Genomic DNA, 21,575 nt, shown 5'->3' with positions numbered 1-21,575 from the left:
GTAAAATAAAATAAAACTCATAAATAAATTTTAGCTGTTTTTATTTTATTATAATAATCTTTATATAAATATTTATTTATGATTTCAGGCTTCACATAATTATTGAAAAAATAATCTAATTTTAGTAACATGTCTTTTAGGAATACCTCATCTTTTTCAATATAAATTACTTTCATGTCTTTAAAAGTATATATAATAAAATTGCAGAATTTTCTGCCACTGCAATACATTTGTCCTTGTACTTGAAAATAATATGGACAGGTTTTTTTAATAACAGTTCTCCATTTTGAGTCTGAATGTATGGTACAGTTTCAGGACTAATAAGCCTGTTTCTGCTTACATATGGGCATTTTATTTCCAAAACAGTATCTTCGCCAAGTAAGGCATCTGGTGAGGCACTTAGGTAGGGCCTATCTTTTGATATAAACATGCCACACTGCACAGGAACCAGCCCATATGTTTCTGAATATTTCTTCAGTGCATTTGGTTCATTTATTAGACCATGCGCTGTGGCTCGGGATGAAATTTTTTTTTTGTTTGAGTAACTGTTTTGCAAATGATTCTAAAGATTGTGCTCTTAGATTACAAACAGTATGAAAAACACTGGCTGTTATCCTACAACTACGATATTCATACCAAAGACAGTTAGAATTTTGATTTCTTGTTTCGTTTTCTATTTCTCTTATTTGATCTGCAGTAATTTCTAATAAATTTAGGCTTTTCAAAAGCATCACATCTGAAGTATCTTTTAAATAATCATGATCTTGTATAACCGCAATGGGGTTAGCAGGTCCATACAGTTGTTTCATTGGCATGTTAGAGTTCAAATTCAGAACAAGGTTTCGAATTCTGTTATTATAGGCTATTTTATCTATAGAATTCATAGGATATGCCTCAAAAATAACATTTTTGTTGTATCTTCGTTTCACAAGATTTTGAGCCTTAACTGGAGTTCCTGTAAATATTCTTTTTGGTCTGTGGAACGTTTGGAGTTGCTGCGTTTGTGACTCTGTTATTAATATTATTTTATCTTTGCGCATATGCAGTATAGCAAATAATACCACACCAACATGTTTGCAGTGTGCTTCAGTACCTGCTCCGGCAGGACATTCACAATGACATTCCTCAATACCACCCTGGTCATCTATCTTGATGTCAACTTGATAAGAAAGTTTTTTCATTGTCTTCTGGACAAATCCTTTTATATAGAAGTATCCACCGACAAATGCAGATCTTATCAATAAGAGGAATCTGGCTTCATATAATTTCTCTGACGCATCGGTTTTTTTGTTGAATCTGCAAAATTACAGAAAACTTTAGTATTCTTGTAAAATAGCAACAATCATCACAATAAATTAAAACCATTAATTATAGATTTACCTTTCAAAATAATATCTAATAAATTGTCTTTCAATTGGTGGTAACAAAGAGTTACTATTTATGTCATGGTACATCTCCAGTGGTGGAAGTACAATAGAGGGTTCCATTGCATTTGGAGAGAGTTGTGGTGTATTAAAGTTAAAGTTTTTGTCATACAGCTCCAACCTGGAAAAAAAAACTATTAAACATCACTCTATAGCCCTGAAAGTTAAAAAAGCCATAAGCCATAGCCTTAGTATGTAAAAATATAATCCTGAATTACTTTAGCCTCAATAATTCTAACTTAAATACTTAAGATTAGTTACACAACTGTATTCTTTGCTACCATAGAAAAATGAGGAAAAACATAATAAATTTACAAACTATTGAATAATAAGTTACTCAGTTATGATATTAATTGTTCAAACATTGTAAGAGAATTGATTTCAAAGGTCCAAGTTGGCCTAGACATATGCAAAAACAAACATACAGAATTTTCTGTAGGAGTCCTACCTTTCCACTAAATCAGCTTCCCTTTCCACTAAATCAGCCCCTCTTCTCTTTAACTCAGCTTTGAGTTCAAGCACGCTCCAAGTAGCATACAGTTTCGCATCCATGTTGTCGAATAATCGACAGTAGTCTCCCATATGCAGTATAGCAAATAATACCACACCAACATGTTTGCAGTGTGCTTCAGTACCTGCTCCGGCAGGACATTCACAATGACATTCCTCAATACCACCCTGGTCATCTATCTTGATGTCAACTTGATAAGAAAGTTTTTTCATTGTCTTCTGGACAAATCCTTTTATATAGAAGTATCCACCGACAAATGCAGATCTTATCAATAAGAGGAATCTGGCTTCATATAATTTCTCTGACGCATCGGTTTTTTTGTTGAATCTGCAAAATTACAGAAAACTTTAGTATTCTTGTAAAATAGCAACAATCATCACAATAAATTAAAACCATTAATTATAGATTTACCTTTCAAAATAATATCTAATAAATTGTCTTTCAATTGGTGGTAACAAAGAGTTACTATTTATGTCATGGTACATCTCCAGTGGTGGAAGTACAATAGAGGGTTCCATTGCATTTGGAGAGAGTTGTGGTGTATTAAAGTTAAAGTTTTTGTCATACAGCTCCAACCTGGAAAAAAAAACTATTAAACATCACTCTATAGCCCTGAAAGTTAAAAAAGCCATAAGCCATAGCCTTAGTATGTATAAATATAATCCTGAATTACTTTAGCCTCAATAATTCTAACTTAAATACTTAAGATTAGTTACACAACTGTATTCTTTGCTACCATAGAAAAATGAGGAAAAACATAATAAATTTACAAACTATTGAATAATAAGTTACTCAGTTATGATATTAATTGTTCAAACATTGTAAGAGAATTGATTTCAAAGGTCCAAGTTGGCCTAGACATATGCAAAAACAAACATACAGAATTTTCTGTAGGAGTCCTACCTTTCCACTAAATCAGCTTCCCTTTCCACTAAATCAGCCCCTCTTCTCTTTAACTCAGCTTTGAGTTCAAGCACGCTCCAAGTAGCATACAGTTTCGCATCCATGTTGTCGAATAATCGACAGTAGTCTCCCCAGAATATGTTTTTTTTGCTTTGTTTACACGCTTCAAGATTGTCAAACTGACGCCATTAAGAACAACCGTACGCAGCGCCATCTGAGATTAGTTTTATCTTGCCATCCCCATTGGTGGCAGCCGTAGACAGAGAAACCAATAGACAAATTGATATCTTATGTCGCATTCACACAAGAAAAAGAGCAACTTATGCCGGTGTTGTGTAAAGAAATGAGAGAGAATGATAAAATTTTTTGTTTCACCCAGCGTGCCGCTTTTTTCAAGAATAGCAACCTACTTTGATAAACAAAGTTTGACAGCTAGCCATCGTCTTCCATAAAAATATAGTTTTTACATGTTTTAAGTTACGTAATTCATGGTATGTTTGGTTTCAAATGATTTAGACTTACTGTTAATACTTTGTAAAATAATACCATGGTGCGGTGTAGCGTTAAAGGGTGTAAAAGTGATAGTGGAACGAAAATGCCTGGATTGTCTTTTCACTCGTAAGTATACAACTCTTTATCAATTTATAGGCCTTCATGATATTTCAGCGTGTTAATATGTTGTGTATCACGTGCTGTTGACTTGAATACATTGTTTAAAAACCACAAAAATAACAATTATTAATTTTAACCTAAAAAAATTTGTGTTGCCAACTTTTCTACAAATTGTTACCCACTATTATGGGAAATAATAATATATATTCTGCAGTGTGTATTTAATTAAATATCTGAAGACTGAAATATTCAATGGCTTGTTCCAGTTTTCCTGAACCGGATAATTTACGACAAATTTGGATTGTAGCTACAGGATGAACAGATTGGAAACCAAAACCGAAGGTTAGAAAGTATTACGTCAATCACCACCACCGCGACGCTGCCCCGCCGAAGACAATGGACACTCTTGGTTCCAACATTGAACCGGAGGGTTGTAGTTAATTAAGTTAGAGATAATTTAAATGTAATTTTTTTAATTACAATAAATTATTATTAAGTAAATTTCGTTTTATTTTGCGCCTTCGCGGGTCGGTCAATATAATTAACGTGTGTACATCTGTTAATACTTACGAAAATAAACATTCTTTTATTTTTTTTATTTTATTTTATAAAAAATAAAACATAATATCGTATTTTATTACAAATAAACAATCGAGTTTTCATCTACATTATCATTACATACACATTTTCATATGGGATTATGATAATGATATATATTCATATTATATAATATACTAGCTTTCCGCCCGCGGCTTCGCCCGCTTTGTCTAAAACATAATAAATTATATAATAATAATTAATAATTATATGTATAATAAAACCAATTCCTCTTGAATCACTCTATCTATTACAAAAAACCGCATCAAAATTCGTTGCGTAGTTTTAAAGATTTAAGCATACATAGGGACAGAAAAGAAAAGAAAAAGCGACTTTGTTTTATACTATGTAGTGATAGGTATTTTGTATATACATAATATGTATTACCCATCTAAAAGTAATATGTTTATAATATACTAGCTGCGCTCCGCGGTTTCACCCGCGTGGCTCCACTTCTGTTGGTCTAAGTGTTATGGTACAATATAGCCTTCCTCGATCAATGGGCTATCTAACACTGAAAGAATTTTTCAAATCGGAATCAAAGTAGTTCTTGCGAATATCCCTTCCCTCCTCACCGTCACCCTGTCCCGCACTACGCCTCCTCATTGTATTAAACAGTATAGGTCTACTATTTTCTGTAAATTGACACTTTTAAAAATTCATTATATCTTTTGAATGGAATATCGCGGACTTTTTTGTAGATATTGGTCCATTCTATAATACCGTAGAACATTTATTTGTTCTATTTTCAATAGATTCCGCAGCGCACGCGATGACAGAATTTTTATTAAGGATATATTATTGCATTTTTGGAAAGGATCTCTAATTTTTTTGAAAATGCAATATAGCCTATGTTGCTCAGTGAAGATGCAGCTTTCTAATGGTGAAAGAATTTTTGAAATCGGTCCAGTAGTTTATGCGTGAAAACCATACATACATACATACATAATTACAAACATTTCCTCTTTATAATATTAGTATAAATTAGTTTATACATGTAAGTAATGTGAATATCTCATTATTATCCACTTATGTTATGTGAATAATGATAGAGAGATATGTATCTTTCAAATTGCGGGGTAAATTTTCCCTCACATGGTAACCCTAAATATTGTGACGTATTCTTTTTTATCTCTTTCTGCGACACGCATTGCCGGTGTCTATTGGATTCTCTGTCTACGGTGGCAGCGCTCGAGATGAGACGGGAGATCGGTCCGTCTCTCTCTCGTTATACCTGCGATCGCGCTCGTGAGGTTTTGGTGTGACACAAGTTTCTGAACATGTCACCCGACTAAAATGATTTTAAAGACGTTATCACGTCAAAAAATCAAACCAAATAGCACGAGAGAAGACGTAAAGAAAAAAATTAATTCCATACGAACAAATTTTCGGAAAGCTTAAAGATTTAATTCAATTGAATTTTGAATTAAATTAATTTAATTTAATTAATTAAATTAAACAATAATTTAATTAAATAATAATTTAATTAATTAAATTAAATTAAATTATTAATTTTTTTCTCATCCAGTCCTTAATCCATCGTTTCTTTCTTGATTGCTTTTTTTTAGATAGTAAAATTAATGCAATACTCAATGCAACGATTCTTTTCTTTCCATTCATTATGTTAAACGTGCGCACGTAATCTAGCTGCGGAACGACTGAGTCAGAATTCAGATTGTACCATGAAAAATTGCCAATAATATTGCGTAGTGTGCGGGGACCATATATTGATGAAGATTTTTGACAATCTTGCATTGACAATATTATTTTGTGTGTGCGGCTAGCCTTAATCTAAGGGCATACAGTTTTTATTAAGTAGATACGTTTATAATAAGAATCTAAATATAGGCACTTGGTAGCTTCAAATAATTAGAAGTAAAAAGATTTTTGGTGGAAAAGATGTTTAATTTAATAATTAATTTGTGTTTTCGATATTTCAATAAATGCTTCATTGTGTATTATAAGACTTTTTTTCTAATATTTTGAATAATTATACTTTTACGAATAATCTTAATTGAAAAAGGTAGACACAGACAAACTGGCATTTCCCACAGACAAACCGCATGTGCAGTTTTGTGGGACACTTAGAGCGTATACGCACTATGCGGGTAGCCGCATTGCGGGTAGCCGTCCGGCTGACCGCAAGCACAATTATGTACGTAATATTCATTTCTATGCGCACTGTGCGGTCTGCGGTAGCCGCATCGCAGTGCGCATAGAAATGAATATTACGTACATAATTGTGCTTGCGGTCAGCCGGACGGCTACCCGCAATGCGGCTACCCGCATAGTGCGTATACGCTCTTAAGTTATTGTAATAATTTGTAAGAATAATTTTAAATAAATAAAATAAATAATGTACACCTTTCTTTTTCAATTACTAAGTTGTTTGGAAATCTAAATTCTTATTTATTTGTAAGAAATGTAATTTTCACACGAATAGCTAGAGATAATATTTAAATTAAATTATTGCCATGTAACATAATGTACCGCTTTTAGCATGTGACATTTGCTGATTTGCATCAAAAAATTGTTTCCTGTCATTATGACAATGTCACTCGAATCAGTCATAGAAATCTTGTCAAAAAAGTTTGCCTTTTGATTTTCAAGGGAAAAGTAATATTTACAGTAAAGTTTTATTTAGTTGGTGAGTTAAAACTATCTGGATTGTGTTTTAATATAATTAAATTATTTTTCCACGTCGAAAAATCATTCTTAAACAAAAGCTTTTAAAACTTTTTAGCATCTACAATGACGACCTGAATTGATTTGAATCACAATGAAAGTTATTAGTTGGGAGTAGGCGAGGTGTAAAAAAGAAAATAAAACATTTTGAGGTGAACGACTAGAATCTGAATGACGAAATGGCGGAAAATGGGCCATTTGTCGCAAAACCGGCTAGGGGGTGGCTTCACCCAGACTCTGTTTTGGCAAGCGATGGAATCACTTACGCAGTGCGGGTAAGACAACTGCATAATTTATTCATTCAATTCAGTGTTTAATTTTATTTGAGGTAATAACAATTTTATATTTATAGTACATAGGATGCATGGAAGTTATGACATCAATGAAGAAATTGGATTTTGAAACAAGATCACAAGTAGCCAAGTGAGTATTCACCAATGTCTATCTTTTCATGATTTCTCAAATAGAATATAAACTTTTACATGTGAATTTTGCAGAGAATGCATTGCCAGAGTGTGTGCAGCTGCAGGCTTAAGAACTGCAGATAAAAAGCGTCGTATATGCCAGGCGGCGGCGTGTGCGCTTGCTCCCAGGCCAAGGATGTCACATTCTGGTTCTAATGTGGCCCTCACAGTGTCATCGAGAGCAATAACACTAGCTGCATTGGAAGGTGGTGAAACAATCGCTCGTCATGATATGCCACGAGTTTCATTTGCGTCCGGTGGAGATCAGGTTTGTTCATAGAAATTCTAAATGCTTATAGGTATATTCTTATGCAACTTTCTGAAGTCATTTAGTTATCTGACAGTAAAAACATAAGGTTAATTGGGTCAATGATAGATCTGTGAGACATTGTCTATATATGTTTTGTTCTTAGTTGATAAAAAAACAATATGTATTGTTCTTGATCATGTCATTCAGGATACAATGAATGTTGTAAGAAGGTAAAAATGTATTTTTAATCAAATTATTTATAAAATCTTAATAAAATCTATACTTAATTAAATCAAATCAGATCTGTATCACATGCTATCTCAATCTTCATTATCACTACAAATTTTCATAAGAAAATTACAACAAAAATATCCTAAATAGCCTGCTGTTCAATAGCTGCCAAAATCAAAGTAACTTAAGTCTTATTATTAGATAATCTCTTCTCTCATATCCTGTTTAATTAATGAAACAGCATAGCATTTCTTACCCTATAAGAGCAGATGATATTTAATAAAAGGAAAGAAATTAATAATTAAGGAATAAAACCTAGACTTGATATACAAGCAGTTATCTTTGTATAATATCTAAAGATATATCATATAAACTGTAAAATGTCGTCAAACTCAAAAACTTATAGTCATTGTATTAAAATTTGTGCTAATAATATGTCTCTTAAACAGGACTCACTAGATTTTGTAGCGTATGTGGCTAAATCAGCACCGCCCACTGAATGGAGAGCTTGCTATGTGCTTGAATGTGGCGGGCGACTAGCTCAAGATGTTATAGCCACTATTGGACAAGCATTTGAACTGAGATTTAAGGAGTTTCTTACTAAGCCAAATTCGTAAGTACTTTCTTGTGATTGATTTTACGCAGTGTTATACCTTTAGAAATTAAAGTCACACACAATAAACAAAACTGCACAAATAAATCTCGTTTAAAATCCGTTAAAATATTTAATATCCAAATTCATAAGTTATATTTTTTTAAGATTAAATCCCATATAGCCATATGTGGTAATTTCCTTATAGTATTATGATTCATGGAATTCTCGAAAAAAAGGTGTAAAGAATTCCAATATATTATAGCAATGAGTCATGTATTGCTGTGCATAGATCAATAATGATAAATAAATATCAGTCATGGATTTCTCAAAAATAATGATTGAAATAAATAAAGAAAAAATTTTACATCTCTATCAATGTAATAGATGCGTTACCTTATATTTTAAACTTGGCATATTTATAAAATTTTCCCCAGATTCAGTACTAATTTATAAGCATATTTAATTAAGAACTCTAGTAAACATTGTCATTTAATTAACAAACTGGTTAATGCTTGAGTCATTCATATAAAGCATGAGATTGTTTTTGTCATGAATGTCTAAATAATTGCATTAAAAAATAAACCAAGAATTCTTGACAAAAACCGGTCTTATTGTAAGCTATAAAACCAAAATTACACTAGCTTTCTGCCAGCGGTTTCGCCCGCTTTGTCTAAAACCTAATAAATTCTCTCTCTTGAATCACTCGTATCTATTACAAAAAACCGCATCAAAATCCGTTGCGTAATTATAAAGATTTAAGCATACATAGGGACAGAAAAAGCGACTTTGTTTTATACTATGTAGTGATTATTTTCACAACCTGATTTCCCTTATCATGAAATAATTCACAGGATAAACATAAACGGCTCTCGTGCGCTGAGCACAGCAGCGAGTGACGTCACATGCCTAGAGGACAGAGAGTACTACAACGACATGCCGGACAAGATCCCGCCCGAGCCAGTGCCACCGATATCTCAGCATAGACACCCACCGCCTCCTCCGCTAGCCTCGTTGGCGCCTATATCCTCGTGAGTTCATTGTTTTTGACGTGACAACGTCTTATAATTCGATAGAGCCGGCTGCACGCACGAAAAAACATGACTCATGCGGCGTTACCTCGCTCTGAGGCGTTCCATGTTAAGGCTTGATGTGCAAGCGAGAGCGCGAAACGAGCGACAAAGAAGCACAATCGGACGTTGTCACGTTCAACTATCGTCAGTAAACCGACTTTACAGACAACCAATTTTTTATTATTAACTCGTATATAATACTAGCTGCGCTCCGCGTGGTACCGCTTCTGTTGGTCTTAGCGTGATGATATATAATAAGCCTACTTATAGCCTTCCTCGATAAATTAATGGGCTATCCAACACTGAATTTTTCAAATCGGTCAAGTAGTTCCTGAGATTAGCGCGTTCAAACAAACAAACTTCAGCTTTATAATAATAGTATAGATTTGTAACTAACATAGTTATTATTCAGTTTACAAATGATATGGGTAATGTACGTATTGAAATTGAATATGTGTAATTCATTTTATAATATAAACAAGGAATGAGGATAATATTATGTTTGTATTGATAAATGTGATGTTCTGGATGTGTTGTGTTTGATACATAATAATATGTCGTGTTCTTACTTAAAAGTTATCTAATATAATACTTATTATGCTTCCATGTGTTTATTTCAGTTGCGAAGAAAGTGTCCGACACTACGTAAACCAGACTCCGCCTCCCAGAACGCCGCCTACTGCACTACTACCCAACCATCACACAGATATTTTCGATATGCGTAAGTATTGATTTAATAATACTAAATATTTAAGGAGTATTTAGAGTATTTATGGGATAAATGGAATTACGGCTGATTTTTCAATCCTTGGTTAAAACTTATTCGTCGAATAATGTATAAAACTACCATTTTAAAAACGTATTCTAATTGCCCTTATTTGACAGTTTACGTGACATTTTAATATTATCGTGTAATACTTTATTGCACGAATAAGTTTTATCCAAGCATTGAAAAATCGGCTCTTAATCTATAAAATGATTATCTTCTTTTATGGATTTCTAGCAGAAAACAAGTATTTTTTCAAATTGTTACTCCTAATTTTAATAAACAAACAAACCTTTCTTCTTTATAATATTAGTATAGATAGCTATGTCTATCTCGTTCCAGAACCGTTCACAGCGGCACCGATGACGTCATCGTCCCCGTCCCCCGCTACTTCCCCCGGAGCGCCTGAACCCGAGCCATTAGGGCCAAGTGCACAAGCGGCCCTGTTGGCACGTGAGCCCTGGTTCCATGGGGCTATATCGAGGAGTGCGGCAGAACGGGTAAGTGTAAAGTGTGACGTCATCAAGCGAGTGAAAGTACACAGTTACCTAAATGAAGTGGTAAAGCTGCTGGTTCGCGAGATTTAATTTCTCGACACGGCGTAGTTTTGCGAATGAGTAACTTGTGTGACGTCACCGGAGCGCCGGAGACCGAGCTGATAGGGTCAAGTGTACAAGCAGCCCTTCTGGCACGTGAGCCCTAATTCCATGGTGTTATATCGAAGGGCGTGACGGAGCGGGTGATTGTAAAATATGACGTCACAAAGCATTTTTTTTAAGTTAAGCCTTCAGGCGGCGTTGCCGTCCCGCAAGCTTCATTGATGTCTCAAAAAGCGCAGTTATGCGGGTAGCTTGTGAATTATGACTTCACCAGAGAGTAGTTCGGTATGGTAAAGTGTGCAGACAACGCTATTAGCCTACGAGCCTTTGTTCCATAATCCATTGCGTTAGCACGGGTGCAAGTTACTAGCGTGTGAAGTCATGTGATTTGAATGGGCAACACTATCTTTTATGAATGACAAATTACCAATAATGGAACAATCTCAACAAACATTCAGATAATATTTTTGAAGTGAAACTTCTTTATCGGGGTTGGACAAAAATTTAGTGTAACATTTTTGCGTTACGCCGTACGCGTGACATTTTCGCGTTACGCCGTACGCGTGACATTTTTGCGTTACGCCATACTCGTGACATTTTTAAGGTCATAAAGAAGTTTCACTTCTTGCGTGTGTACTCTAGTACACGCATACATTTTTTTTTAATAATATCCTAAAGAACCGGGTACAAAAAGGTGCATATAATTTTTATATTTATAAATAAGCGAAACATAATTTATAATTTAACCTATATAATTTCTAGCTGGTAGTAGAGGACGGACAGTTCCTGGTGCGCGAGTCTAGCGCGTGCGCGGGCCAGTTTGTGCTGACGGGCGCAAGGCGAGGTGCTCACAAGCATCTGTTACTTGTGGATCCTAATGGCGTGGTGAGCATAACGCCTTTATAGTCCGGGATCCATCGCCCATTTTTGCAAGTGATTACTATCAAGCTAATTTTTCGTGAGTAGCTTTATTTTGATGAGATGCCCAATAATTTCATGTACGAAACTCTCGATTGTGGTAAACTAATATAATTGTTATATAATTCAACAGACATATTGTCCTACAAATTGCGTAATAAATGTTTGAGAACCGTCAATTCAAAAATTTTTATCCTTGTTACCTCTGTAAGCACAATCGAGAGTTTCGTACATGAAATTATTGGGCATCTCATCAAAATAAAGCTACTCACGAAAAATGAGCTTGATAGTAATCACTTGCAAAAATGGGCGATGGATCCCGGACTATTAGTATACCTACGCATTCGTATGCGGCAGCGAAACAACGAAAAAACTGTAAGTAGTGTGGCAGGTTTTCGCATATGATATGTCTCACTCTAGCACATAGATAGATAAAATAGTTGCGTCCTTGTCAGTATTGTTTCGCAAGGACCTGCGAAATGGCCATTACACAGACGCATACGTTTCGCTAGTGATGTTTCGCATCGCAAAGCGTCAGCTCGCGATCTGTCGGTGAGGACAGATTTTCGCACCATGGATGCCGAAAATACTGAATTATTTTTGCATTATATTCGAGATTATCCCGTATTATGCAATTGGACACGCAGATTATAAAAATACTTACAAAAATTACGTCTGCACCTGCAGTCGTCGAAAATTACATTGGCATATCATTGCGAAAAAGTTGCGAAAACATTGCTGTGTACTAACGTTCCGCAGATATTTCGCTACGCAGTAATTCCGCAGAGACTCGCTGCCGCATACGAATACGTAGGTGTACTAAAGGCGTACATACATACATACATACATATAACAGACAGTGTACAGATGGAAATACGGACACTATACACACATGGATGCACACAGACGCATCTATGCACACGCATAGACAAACTCATACTTAAAACTGCAATTGTGGATGCTGTGTTATTTTTTTACACGAATTACACACAAATATATATAAACTGAATAAGCCAGTGGGTTATTTTTATGTGGGTTTGTGTTACAAGAAAACGAAGAATATTAGATTTTAGAGAATCAGTTCGTGTCTTTTATTCATGTCATTTTCATGTCGTCTTATATGTACTCTTTTCTCAATTCATCCTAAAATTAATAAAACATATTTTCAAAAATCAACTTTAATTTGAAAAATTCGAACAGGCACACTATTGTTTAAAATGCAAGTTGCAAAGCCAATTAAACTTATCAATGATTTCCAGGTACGAACCAAAGACCGCGTGTTCGAAAGTGTACCGCATCTAATAAAATACCACTGCACCAACGAGCTGCCCATTGTGTCTGCTGATTCAGCACTTTTGTTGCGTAAACCCGTTCTGCGATCTACATAAATGTTATAAACTTATAAATATAGGACGAAATATAATCGATATAGTTATACGGGGCGAAGAAGACAATGTAACTTGAAAATTATGCGTATATGTATTGTTTAACCAAAGAAAGTTTAAAAAATTTAAGTGACTGAAATTGAAAAACTGATTCTAAATCTATGCATGCGTGAGTCTATATTTCTTCCTTTTTTTTCAATTTGTTACCTTATCTAATACTTAAATGGCTAAATATTTAAATTTGCTCAACTCAATGCGTAAATAGTATACATACTATAAGAATATAAGCCGTGTAAAGCTGTCATATTGTCTTCTTTGCCCCGTATAAACTAAGAATTCACAAGGTACTTAAAGTGTTGTTTATACAATTTATTCTTTATTATAAAAGACATAAGGGTCAATGTAAAGTACTGTTATGCATTTAATTTAATAATATTCACGGAATATTAAACAGGTATTTTAACCTTGTATTGTAACATTTTTTCCACAGAATCGATCGCGACAAATCGTATTTAAAATGTATGTAATTTTAAATACTTATAATATTTAGAAAAATAAAGTAAAAGATCGTGCGTTCCCTGTGTATTTAATTTCACTGAAATATTTACTCAAATGTGCACCTTAAACTTTAAGAAATAGATATGAAAATTGTATGAAACTTTAGTAGATTCAGAAGTGGGATGATTTTTTTTAATGCTTTGTTTTGTATTCCGTGATGAAATATATGCATTTTATATTCTTTGACGTGTAGATAGTATATTATTATGTTCCCTTACAATATTAATATAATATCCTTTATATAACTTACTTATTTTTCAAGAAAATGCGACGTTTTTGGTTATTAATATCATTTAAAAGTAGGTAGAAAAAGGCACAGATGTTTAGTGTAAAAATATCTCTATAGTTTAGATGCTCAAAATTAAAAGCGCGCAAACTTTTCTCGTTAAATCTAATAAATGTTTTAAATGTTAGTTCTTGGAAAGTTGCACAATTTAGCGTTAGAATAGCGGACCAGCTAATAGAAGTGCTTATAAAATGTTATCCTCGTTCCACATTAAATATTTTGAATGCAATTGAAGAGACATTTTCTTGATTAACACATAAAAAAATTGTCAAGCACAAAAATAAATCCATATTAGCTATTGCTACTTTCCATTTGAAATTGATCCTTTGCTCCAATAGTAGGTAACCTTATGAAACATTAAAAAAGTCTTGTAGGGTAGAGAGAGAGAAACTTATCGTTTAAATCTATAAAAACTAAAACCGCACAGGTCCCATATACGAATTATTATTAATATGTATAACCATTAATACATATTATTAAAGTGAAACTTTTATTACATCGTCTCAAACTTTTTGGTCTGTGTAGCGCATGTCGCGTGTATCGCGGCTGCCGAGTAGGTATACCTACTCGGCAGCCGACCGTCACGCGACATGCGCTACACAAAGCAGTGTTCGGAACCGTTCGAACAGTTTCACTTTTACCGTGGTTTCATAAAACCACACAACATTTTTTGTGTATTTAAATGTTATCGTATTTTGTATCAAAGTAAAACAAAATCTGATTATGATGTTGTTAGTGCATTTACATAACGAAACTTATTTTCTCAAATAATACAGGCCTAATTTTTTTGCAAAATGTATATTTTTATTTTTATTGTTAAACAAAGTTGTATGTTAAAAGGCCTCTTTTAAGTAATTTATATACAAATTATAATATTATTAAGCACTGATAATTATTACATTACTTAATCAATAGATAATCATGTTAAAGTTATAAAATTATTTGTTATAGTTTCATCGAATTATGTCTTCCAAATGATAAATTAATGACATTTTCATTTTTAATTCTCATATGCATATTATTTATAATTGACCGTAAACCATTTTATACGTAATTTTATGTTTAAGACATATGTATATAAAAATAATAATAACATTGCATTTTAATATGTACAAACGGAGGTAACGTGCATGCAGGGAAAAAACAAAAAACGGAATTTTGTTTGTGTTTGTAATTATTATATAATGTGACGTAAAGTGGGATTATAGTAAAGATTTTTGTGAAAGTTTGACAGTAAAAAGTGAAGAATGGAAGTAAAAATCCTTCGTAACAACTACATACACAATCAACGATGATTTGTAAATCCGACCTTAATTCATAGTAATAAGGTTGAATTTATTTCGCGTGTACTGACAAACCATGGTTGATGGTAGTAATATGTATTGCTTTTGGTACGTTGATTTAATACCTAAAAGTAATGCCAATAAGCTTGATTCTGCTTCAATTTTGTTCCTTTCTTGAGGACAGGTTAAGTTCGTTTTATAGGATTGTGTATCTAGTTGTTTTAAAGGATCGAAGTCAAAAACCCCACACATAATAATGATGATTGTTACTATTAGGTATCAAATATTTTATTGCTATTTTATTATAATTATAGCTAATGTATTTTCGTTAGGTGTAAGATCAGTTTAACTCGATAATTTAAAATGTATAAATGATTATGTGTAATCACAATGCCAAACGAGAGAATTTTGGAGAAAAATTTAGTTTTCTAATCATATACGACATATTTTTATATGATCTGCATTTAATTTGTATTCATTCCACGCTCTCTTAATTAATTTTAAATTATACATAATTATTGCACGAATTTTTAATGTTTGTATCATGTATTTTAAGATAGTTCACAATATAAATGTGACATAACTATAGGTGCTATAAAAGCTTACTTAAATAAATACCATTATATTAAACTGTATACATAATTATCTGCGTGATGATATTTTATCATAGGACTGAATAAAAAGGTGGCTCGATTTCCTCCGATCGATGTTAAGGAAATGAAACATGGGTTAAATAATTGCAATTTCACAAATGAATACCCTATTTATATAAGAACGCCTAACTAATGTTAATAAATTTACCATCTTAACGAATCGTGTAAACACAGTTTCTTAACATATCCATATTGAAAGTTACTATTATAAATTTGCTCGATTTAGCTAATTTTATTGAATTCATGTACATGATTTTTTATTACATTTACGTGGATCTTCCTTCCGTCTATCAATGCCTTGTGATTTGTAACATTGTGTCATTCTTTATGCTTTAAGATTTCTGTGACTGCAGAATTCCTTTCTTATCATAAGTATAGTATTTTTGCATTATTCATTGCACTTGATGTTGAATCTTAGTAAGCCTAAGATATATTTAGACGTTTTTATTTAATGTATTACGTATGTGATGTAGTAATAAAGAATATCAATGTAAATGTTGTTTTTCTTACACCTCTCCGTCTTCAGATACCTAAATGACAATTCCTTTCCTTGACTTGAAAGATAAATTTTTGTCTCTATGATCTATAGAGGCTATTTTGTATTATTCACATTATTTGTACACAGTATGTATGAAAAAGAGAAAATATCTATATTATATGGATAATGAAATGATCAAATGAATCTATGCCAGCATAGTACAATCATCCTCCGAAACTGCTGGACCGATTCTTCTAACATATTGTGTGCCTCTTAAATAGATATGAGAATCTGCCAAAATCTATTTTTCATAACCCTAAGTGTAAGGCAGAGTAAGGCAGAAAAACGTTTGCCGGGGAGCTAGTATTTATCTATCTACAGCTAGTCTGATAAAAGAAGATTGTCTCCCTCACTGTTAAAAATTACAGAAATATCTAAAAATTATAGAAAATTGAAAGTGAAACTGGTGAGCAATCCATGTATAAGTAAAAATATAATATTCATAGCCATAGTACTCGACTACCTAATCTGAAAAATGATTAATGTATGCGTATGTACAATTTTATTGGTAGTGTTAATGATGGATCTTTTAGAGTAGATGGTAAAGAAAATATATGTGAGAAAGCAAAAACCTTGCACTTGTTCTTTTATAATTAATTCCTACACTTCCTTGTACTGAGATCTATTTCATGAAAAGAGGTTTAGATTTAGTGGTTTGAATATGACAGCTAGAAATACAAAGTATGTATTTAATATAACAAAATTATCAAAATCGATTCAGTGGTCAAGGGATGAAAGCATAACGGACAGTTATTATTAAGAGAGTAGTTAAATTATATGGATTTTGTTTCATTTCAATATTTTAGGACCGGTTTCACTTCTTACCGTTAGTGCATAATATTATCTGATAGCCTGTTTGACACTTTGAATTATATTTAAATAGATCATCTGTCAGATAAGCATAACAAAGAAACAGATCCAGAAATTGGCTAATATGTGTAAATTGCAGAGTTCACAAATTGTGGTAGGGTCCTAAACCCATACAAAAATTAAAAAAGAAGTTTGATAAATTGTTCTGTCTCATTTTGTACTTTTTCTCATTTCTCAGATTTATTTTTATGTCTTACTTCGTAAAGGGCGGTATATAGAGGTAAAATAAAAAGCAAAATCCATATTATTACATGTTTAATAAAAATTTAATATTACAGTATAAACAGTAAGGTCATACATGGCAGTGATGTTATAATTACTTATAGATACCGGTATTCGCTATACAATCCAACACTTCCGTATGCCAACACTGCGTCTCGGCTCTCGACGCGCGCAGAACACAATCAACATCGAATCTCACAACATACATAAAACTTCCAAAGAAATAACGACACCCAAGAAGCTTATATCTAATACACTGGAGATTTCAGTATGAACATTATAACTTGTAACAAGAAAATATGACCTTGAATGACGCCTGTATGTTTTTTATCCCTTTCACACCTAGGTAGTTAGTTAGGTGTGAAAGGGATAAAAAAACATACAGGCGTCATTCAAGGTCATATTTTCTTGTTACAGTTCATACTGAAATCTCCAGTGTATTAGATATAAGCTTCTTGACGACACCGCGCCGAGAACGAGCTTTCCTTTACTATCCATCTATCCATTCTAATTTACATCGAGCCAAAAATTACGCCTAATTTCATTACAATCCAATCCAAATTTTACTAAAGCCGATTTTCACAGACGCTAAATTAAAAATAACATGCAATAAAATTAAATATAACTTAGCATTTTGACCTAAATATTATGCACGATGAATCTGTACCGGACCGACACATTTCATTAAATTTCGATACAATAAAAGCCACGTCCGAATAAGTTAATATTAGCGTCACGAAATCGGCTCGCCCATCGTCCATTACAATTTAATACAGTCAGATCCCAAACAAGAATAAATCGTTTGAAAGTGCGATTCCCCAATTTGCCTACGCGAGTATAAAACATTCTTTGGGACATTTCAGCACTGTTCGCCAGACCCTCCTAAAACGCAGAGCCTCTCCGTGCCTCTCTCTTAGTGCTAATTCGCTATGCAGACTACCCTACTGAAGTCGAACGAGTCGTACAGACGAAATAAATAAATATGCTTCTATACAAAAATAATACACTTAACGTGGTGAACACTCGAGTACATGAGACCATATTACGGGCCGACCTCCGCTTTACAGAACCCTCCCTCCGCTACCCGGGAAACCGTCTCACGCTCGCCGTCGGAGGTCGCCGCTAACACTAACAGTTAACCTACTACGGCCGGCGAATCCGCCGTCGAATTGACTCGTCGTTACGAATATCTCACACAATTACAAAAGTGATCGAGGAGCGTGTAAAGTGTAAACCTTATCTAGTTACAAAATCGCGTCGTCCACAAAAATATTAATTTCGAGTAACAATTTTACAACCGAGCGCCGGGTATTAAAAATAGATCGCGACAAACGCCTATCACTACAGTTGGTCGTCGGGGATTCAACTAGCGTGCTCCTAGCCGGAAACTTAAACCGAGGGGGTGTTCGCGAGCTGCCGAAGTGCTCAGTCGGGCGTCGGCGGCGGAGCGGGCACGAGCTGCGGCACCGGGGTGTGCTGCGGGGCGGGGGGGTGTAGCGGCGCGGGGCGGTGCAGCGTGAACGCGTCGTACACCTGCGCCAGCTCCTCCATGTGGTGCTCCTCCAGGCACAGGAAGCCCTGCAGCGCGGGGCTGGCGCGGCGCGCGCACGCCAGGCAGTGCACCACGTGCCGCTTCTCGTGCTCGCGCACCAGCAGCGCGTGCCACACCTCGCGCTCGCACGCGCCGCAGTAGTGCGACGCCTCGCCGCGCGCGCGCCCGTGGAAGCGCACGGGCACGTGGCGCGCGCGCACGGCCGCCAGCGTGCCGGCCGCCGCGCGCAGCGTCTGCAGCAGGCACAGGCGCATGGCGCGGTGCAGGCGCGGGTCCGACACGCGGATGTTGCGCGCGAGGTTCCACGTCAGGTGCACCATCGGCACGATCGACTTGAAGTTCTCGATCTTGTTCCACTCGTAGCGCTCGAGCGCGAGCGAGTACTGGCGCGCCGTCAGCGGCCCGACGTTCCACGCGATGTTGTTGCACCAGCCGGTCGCCTGCACCCAGTGCACGCAGCCCGCGTTCACCCACACGAGGTCGCCGGGCCGCTGCGTGAAGCGGTACACGGGCACGCCGTGCGCGCGCAGCTCCTCCGGGTCCGGCCACCACGAGCCGTGCAGGTACGACAGGCCGTGTCGGTCGCACAGCTCCTTGACGCCGCCCCAGTACGCGTCCGGCACGCCGAACCACTCGCAGTCCCCCGGGCCGATGTTGATATTGATCGAGCAGAAGTTGTTGTTCTCCTGGTGGCCGGGCGTCCGGCTGCCGGGCACCTTCATGTACAGCTGCACCGTGTTCATGCCGAGGATGACGTGGCCGACGTGCGACAGCATGTTGGCGGCGGAGGCGACGCGCGCGAAGGCCGGCAGCTTCTGCAGCTCGGCCAGCTGCGGGCGCCACTTGCGCTCGTCCGACAGGTCCACGTTTGTGCCGAAGCGCAACATGCGCGCCCCGCGGCGCCGCTTGGCGGGCCCGCAGCCCGACTCGCGCCCGTCCGAGTCGGACAGCGCGCCGGCGAGCGGCGGGCCGGCGCCGCGCTCGCGCTCCTCGCGCAGCGACTCCTGGAACGAGCCCGCCTGGTACTGCGCGTACTTGCGCACGGTGGTGTGCGAGCGGTGCGAGGCGCAGGCCCACACGCGGCGGCGCCCGCTCGGGTCCCAGTTCTCGTCGGCCGACTGCATGAGCTGCGTGCGCACCTCGACCGCGTGGTCGGGCCACGCCTCGACGAGCGTCTTGGTGGAGAAGAGGCCGAGGTCGAGCTTGAGCGCGGCGGTGAGGCCGCGCACGACGGCGATGGGGTGCTTGAGGCAGAAGTCCTGCAGCTGCGGCGAGAAGGCGTCGCGCTTGGACTCCACGTACACGAAGGGCGCGGGCGGGGCCAGCTGCTCGGGCGCCAGGCGCGGGGCGGGCACGCCGGGCGGTAAGGGCGGGCCCGCTGCCTCGCCCAGCACCGACCACGAGGACGCTGTGCCCGCGTTATCTCTGCAAAATATGTCGCTCGTAAGTAAACCGCTCGAAGGTAAGTTTCAAATAAAAACCCACCGAATTAAAAAAATCATTGAAATCATACGGTAATCAGATTTACACCCACAAAAAATGTCGTATGTCCTATAGGTGACGGAGAAGCTTCGTACGATTTACAAACTTTCCTAAATCGATACATACAACAATAAAATAGATTTTAATCAACTTGACTGATTCTTATAGCAATGATTATTATTTTGTAATTATACCTCTCCGTCCATTAACAACTAAGTTCTCTGCACTCGTACGATTTTATCTGATTACCAAAATAATAAGGAAATCAATAAAAATAAGCTCAACTAAGCGCATGGGATCGATTGGAGGGTATCTACAATCTACACGCCGGTTCGGAACTCATCTACCGAGCAGACCCGGCAAGATTCTCGGCAGTTTTGAAGACATCGTGGCAAACAATTAAAAAATGCAAAGCATATAAAAACAGATACGAAACGCGTGGAATGTATAATTCCTTACATTTGTATAAAAAAAAAATTTTACACAAAATTCCTTACTTTTGTATAAAATAATGTTAATTCGTAATCAATATACAAAAAAAAATTGTACATAAAATTTGTTCACAATGGAACCGTGTAGGGTATTAAGGTGAAGGTTACCCAAATATAATACATAAATAGTATCATTAAAATGTAATGAAAAAGTTAATGTAATACTGTTCAAGAGTGTACATTAAAACAATGTTATAATTATAACTTATCAATTATCATACATATTAATCATTTCTATCATGTATACAAATTTTGTATTTTTCTTTTTCGATTATAGTCGATAGATTTTCGATTTGATTCTCCAATATTTTTCGTAATATTTATATCTGTATCTTTTTATATATGTTTATATTTTCATCTCATCTCCAGTAATTGTTTACTTTGGGTTCGTAATCTCAGGATGCATGAATGTCGCTAGTAAATGCTTTAATTACCGTTTTTGCTTCACTTTGTGTGAAGTTGGTGAAATTGCATCTGACGATTGTATAGGAGACCTATGAATTATATTAAATTGTAGCAAGCATGTGTTCTCAATATGTAACAATAACATTTTATACTATATTATTTGCATATAGTATAATAGTTTGTGAGTTAATGATCACATAAATTAGGACTTTGACTTATTTTTTT

The 21,575-nt window shown here is 36.2% G+C and overlaps 3 protein-coding genes across 4 annotated transcripts in view; 1 reads left to right on the top strand and 2 right to left on the bottom strand.

Annotated features, from left to right (window-relative positions):
* Positions 1–70: 70 nt before the first annotated feature.
* Positions 71–1,587, bottom strand: LOC149487595 (uncharacterized). The gene is made up of 2 exons (XM_089695864.1): positions 1,381–1,587; positions 71–1,296 (listed from the first exon to the last, which is right to left on the bottom strand). Exons 1-2 carry the CDS (start codon positions 1,485–1,487, stop codon positions 489–491), a joined length of 915 nt encoding a protein of 304 aa, XP_089551990.1. The 5' UTR covers positions 1,488–1,587; the 3' UTR covers positions 71–488.
* A 5,012-nt stretch (positions 1,588–6,599) lies between these two features.
* On the top strand, positions 6,600–14,928 carry Shc (SHC-adaptor protein). Its single transcript, XM_089696180.1, has 10 exons — positions 6,600–6,694; positions 6,791–7,007; positions 7,085–7,155; positions 7,230–7,464; positions 8,127–8,290; positions 9,124–9,300; positions 9,963–10,063; positions 10,451–10,608; positions 11,470–11,592; positions 12,885–14,928. Exons 2-10 carry the CDS (start codon positions 6,912–6,914, stop codon positions 13,011–13,013), a joined length of 1,254 nt encoding a protein of 417 aa, XP_089552306.1. The 5' UTR covers positions 6,600–6,694; positions 6,791–6,911; the 3' UTR covers positions 13,014–14,928.
* A 2,508-nt stretch (positions 14,929–17,436) lies between these two features.
* Utx (Utx histone demethylase) overlaps positions 17,437–21,575 on the bottom strand; it is a 38,669-nt gene continuing 34,530 nt past the window's right edge. For both annotated transcript variants that reach the window (XM_089696178.1, XM_089696179.1), the window contains one exon: positions 17,437–20,397. In XM_089696178.1, coding sequence (XP_089552304.1) covers positions 18,846–20,397 — 1,552 coding nt within the window. In that variant the 3' untranslated portion in view covers positions 17,437–18,845. The remainder of the gene's footprint in view (positions 20,398–21,575) is intronic.

Source organism: Colias philodice, chromosome 6, assembly GCF_061535455.1.
Source record: "Colias philodice isolate Cphi_HAF_F1 chromosome 6, ilColPhil1 Martin Lab GWU primary, whole genome shotgun sequence".
NCBI lineage: Eukaryota > Metazoa > Arthropoda > Insecta > Lepidoptera > Pieridae > Colias > Colias philodice.
The sequence above is the reverse complement of the archived record's forward strand: the minus strand, read 5'-3'. Positions and strand labels throughout refer to the sequence as shown.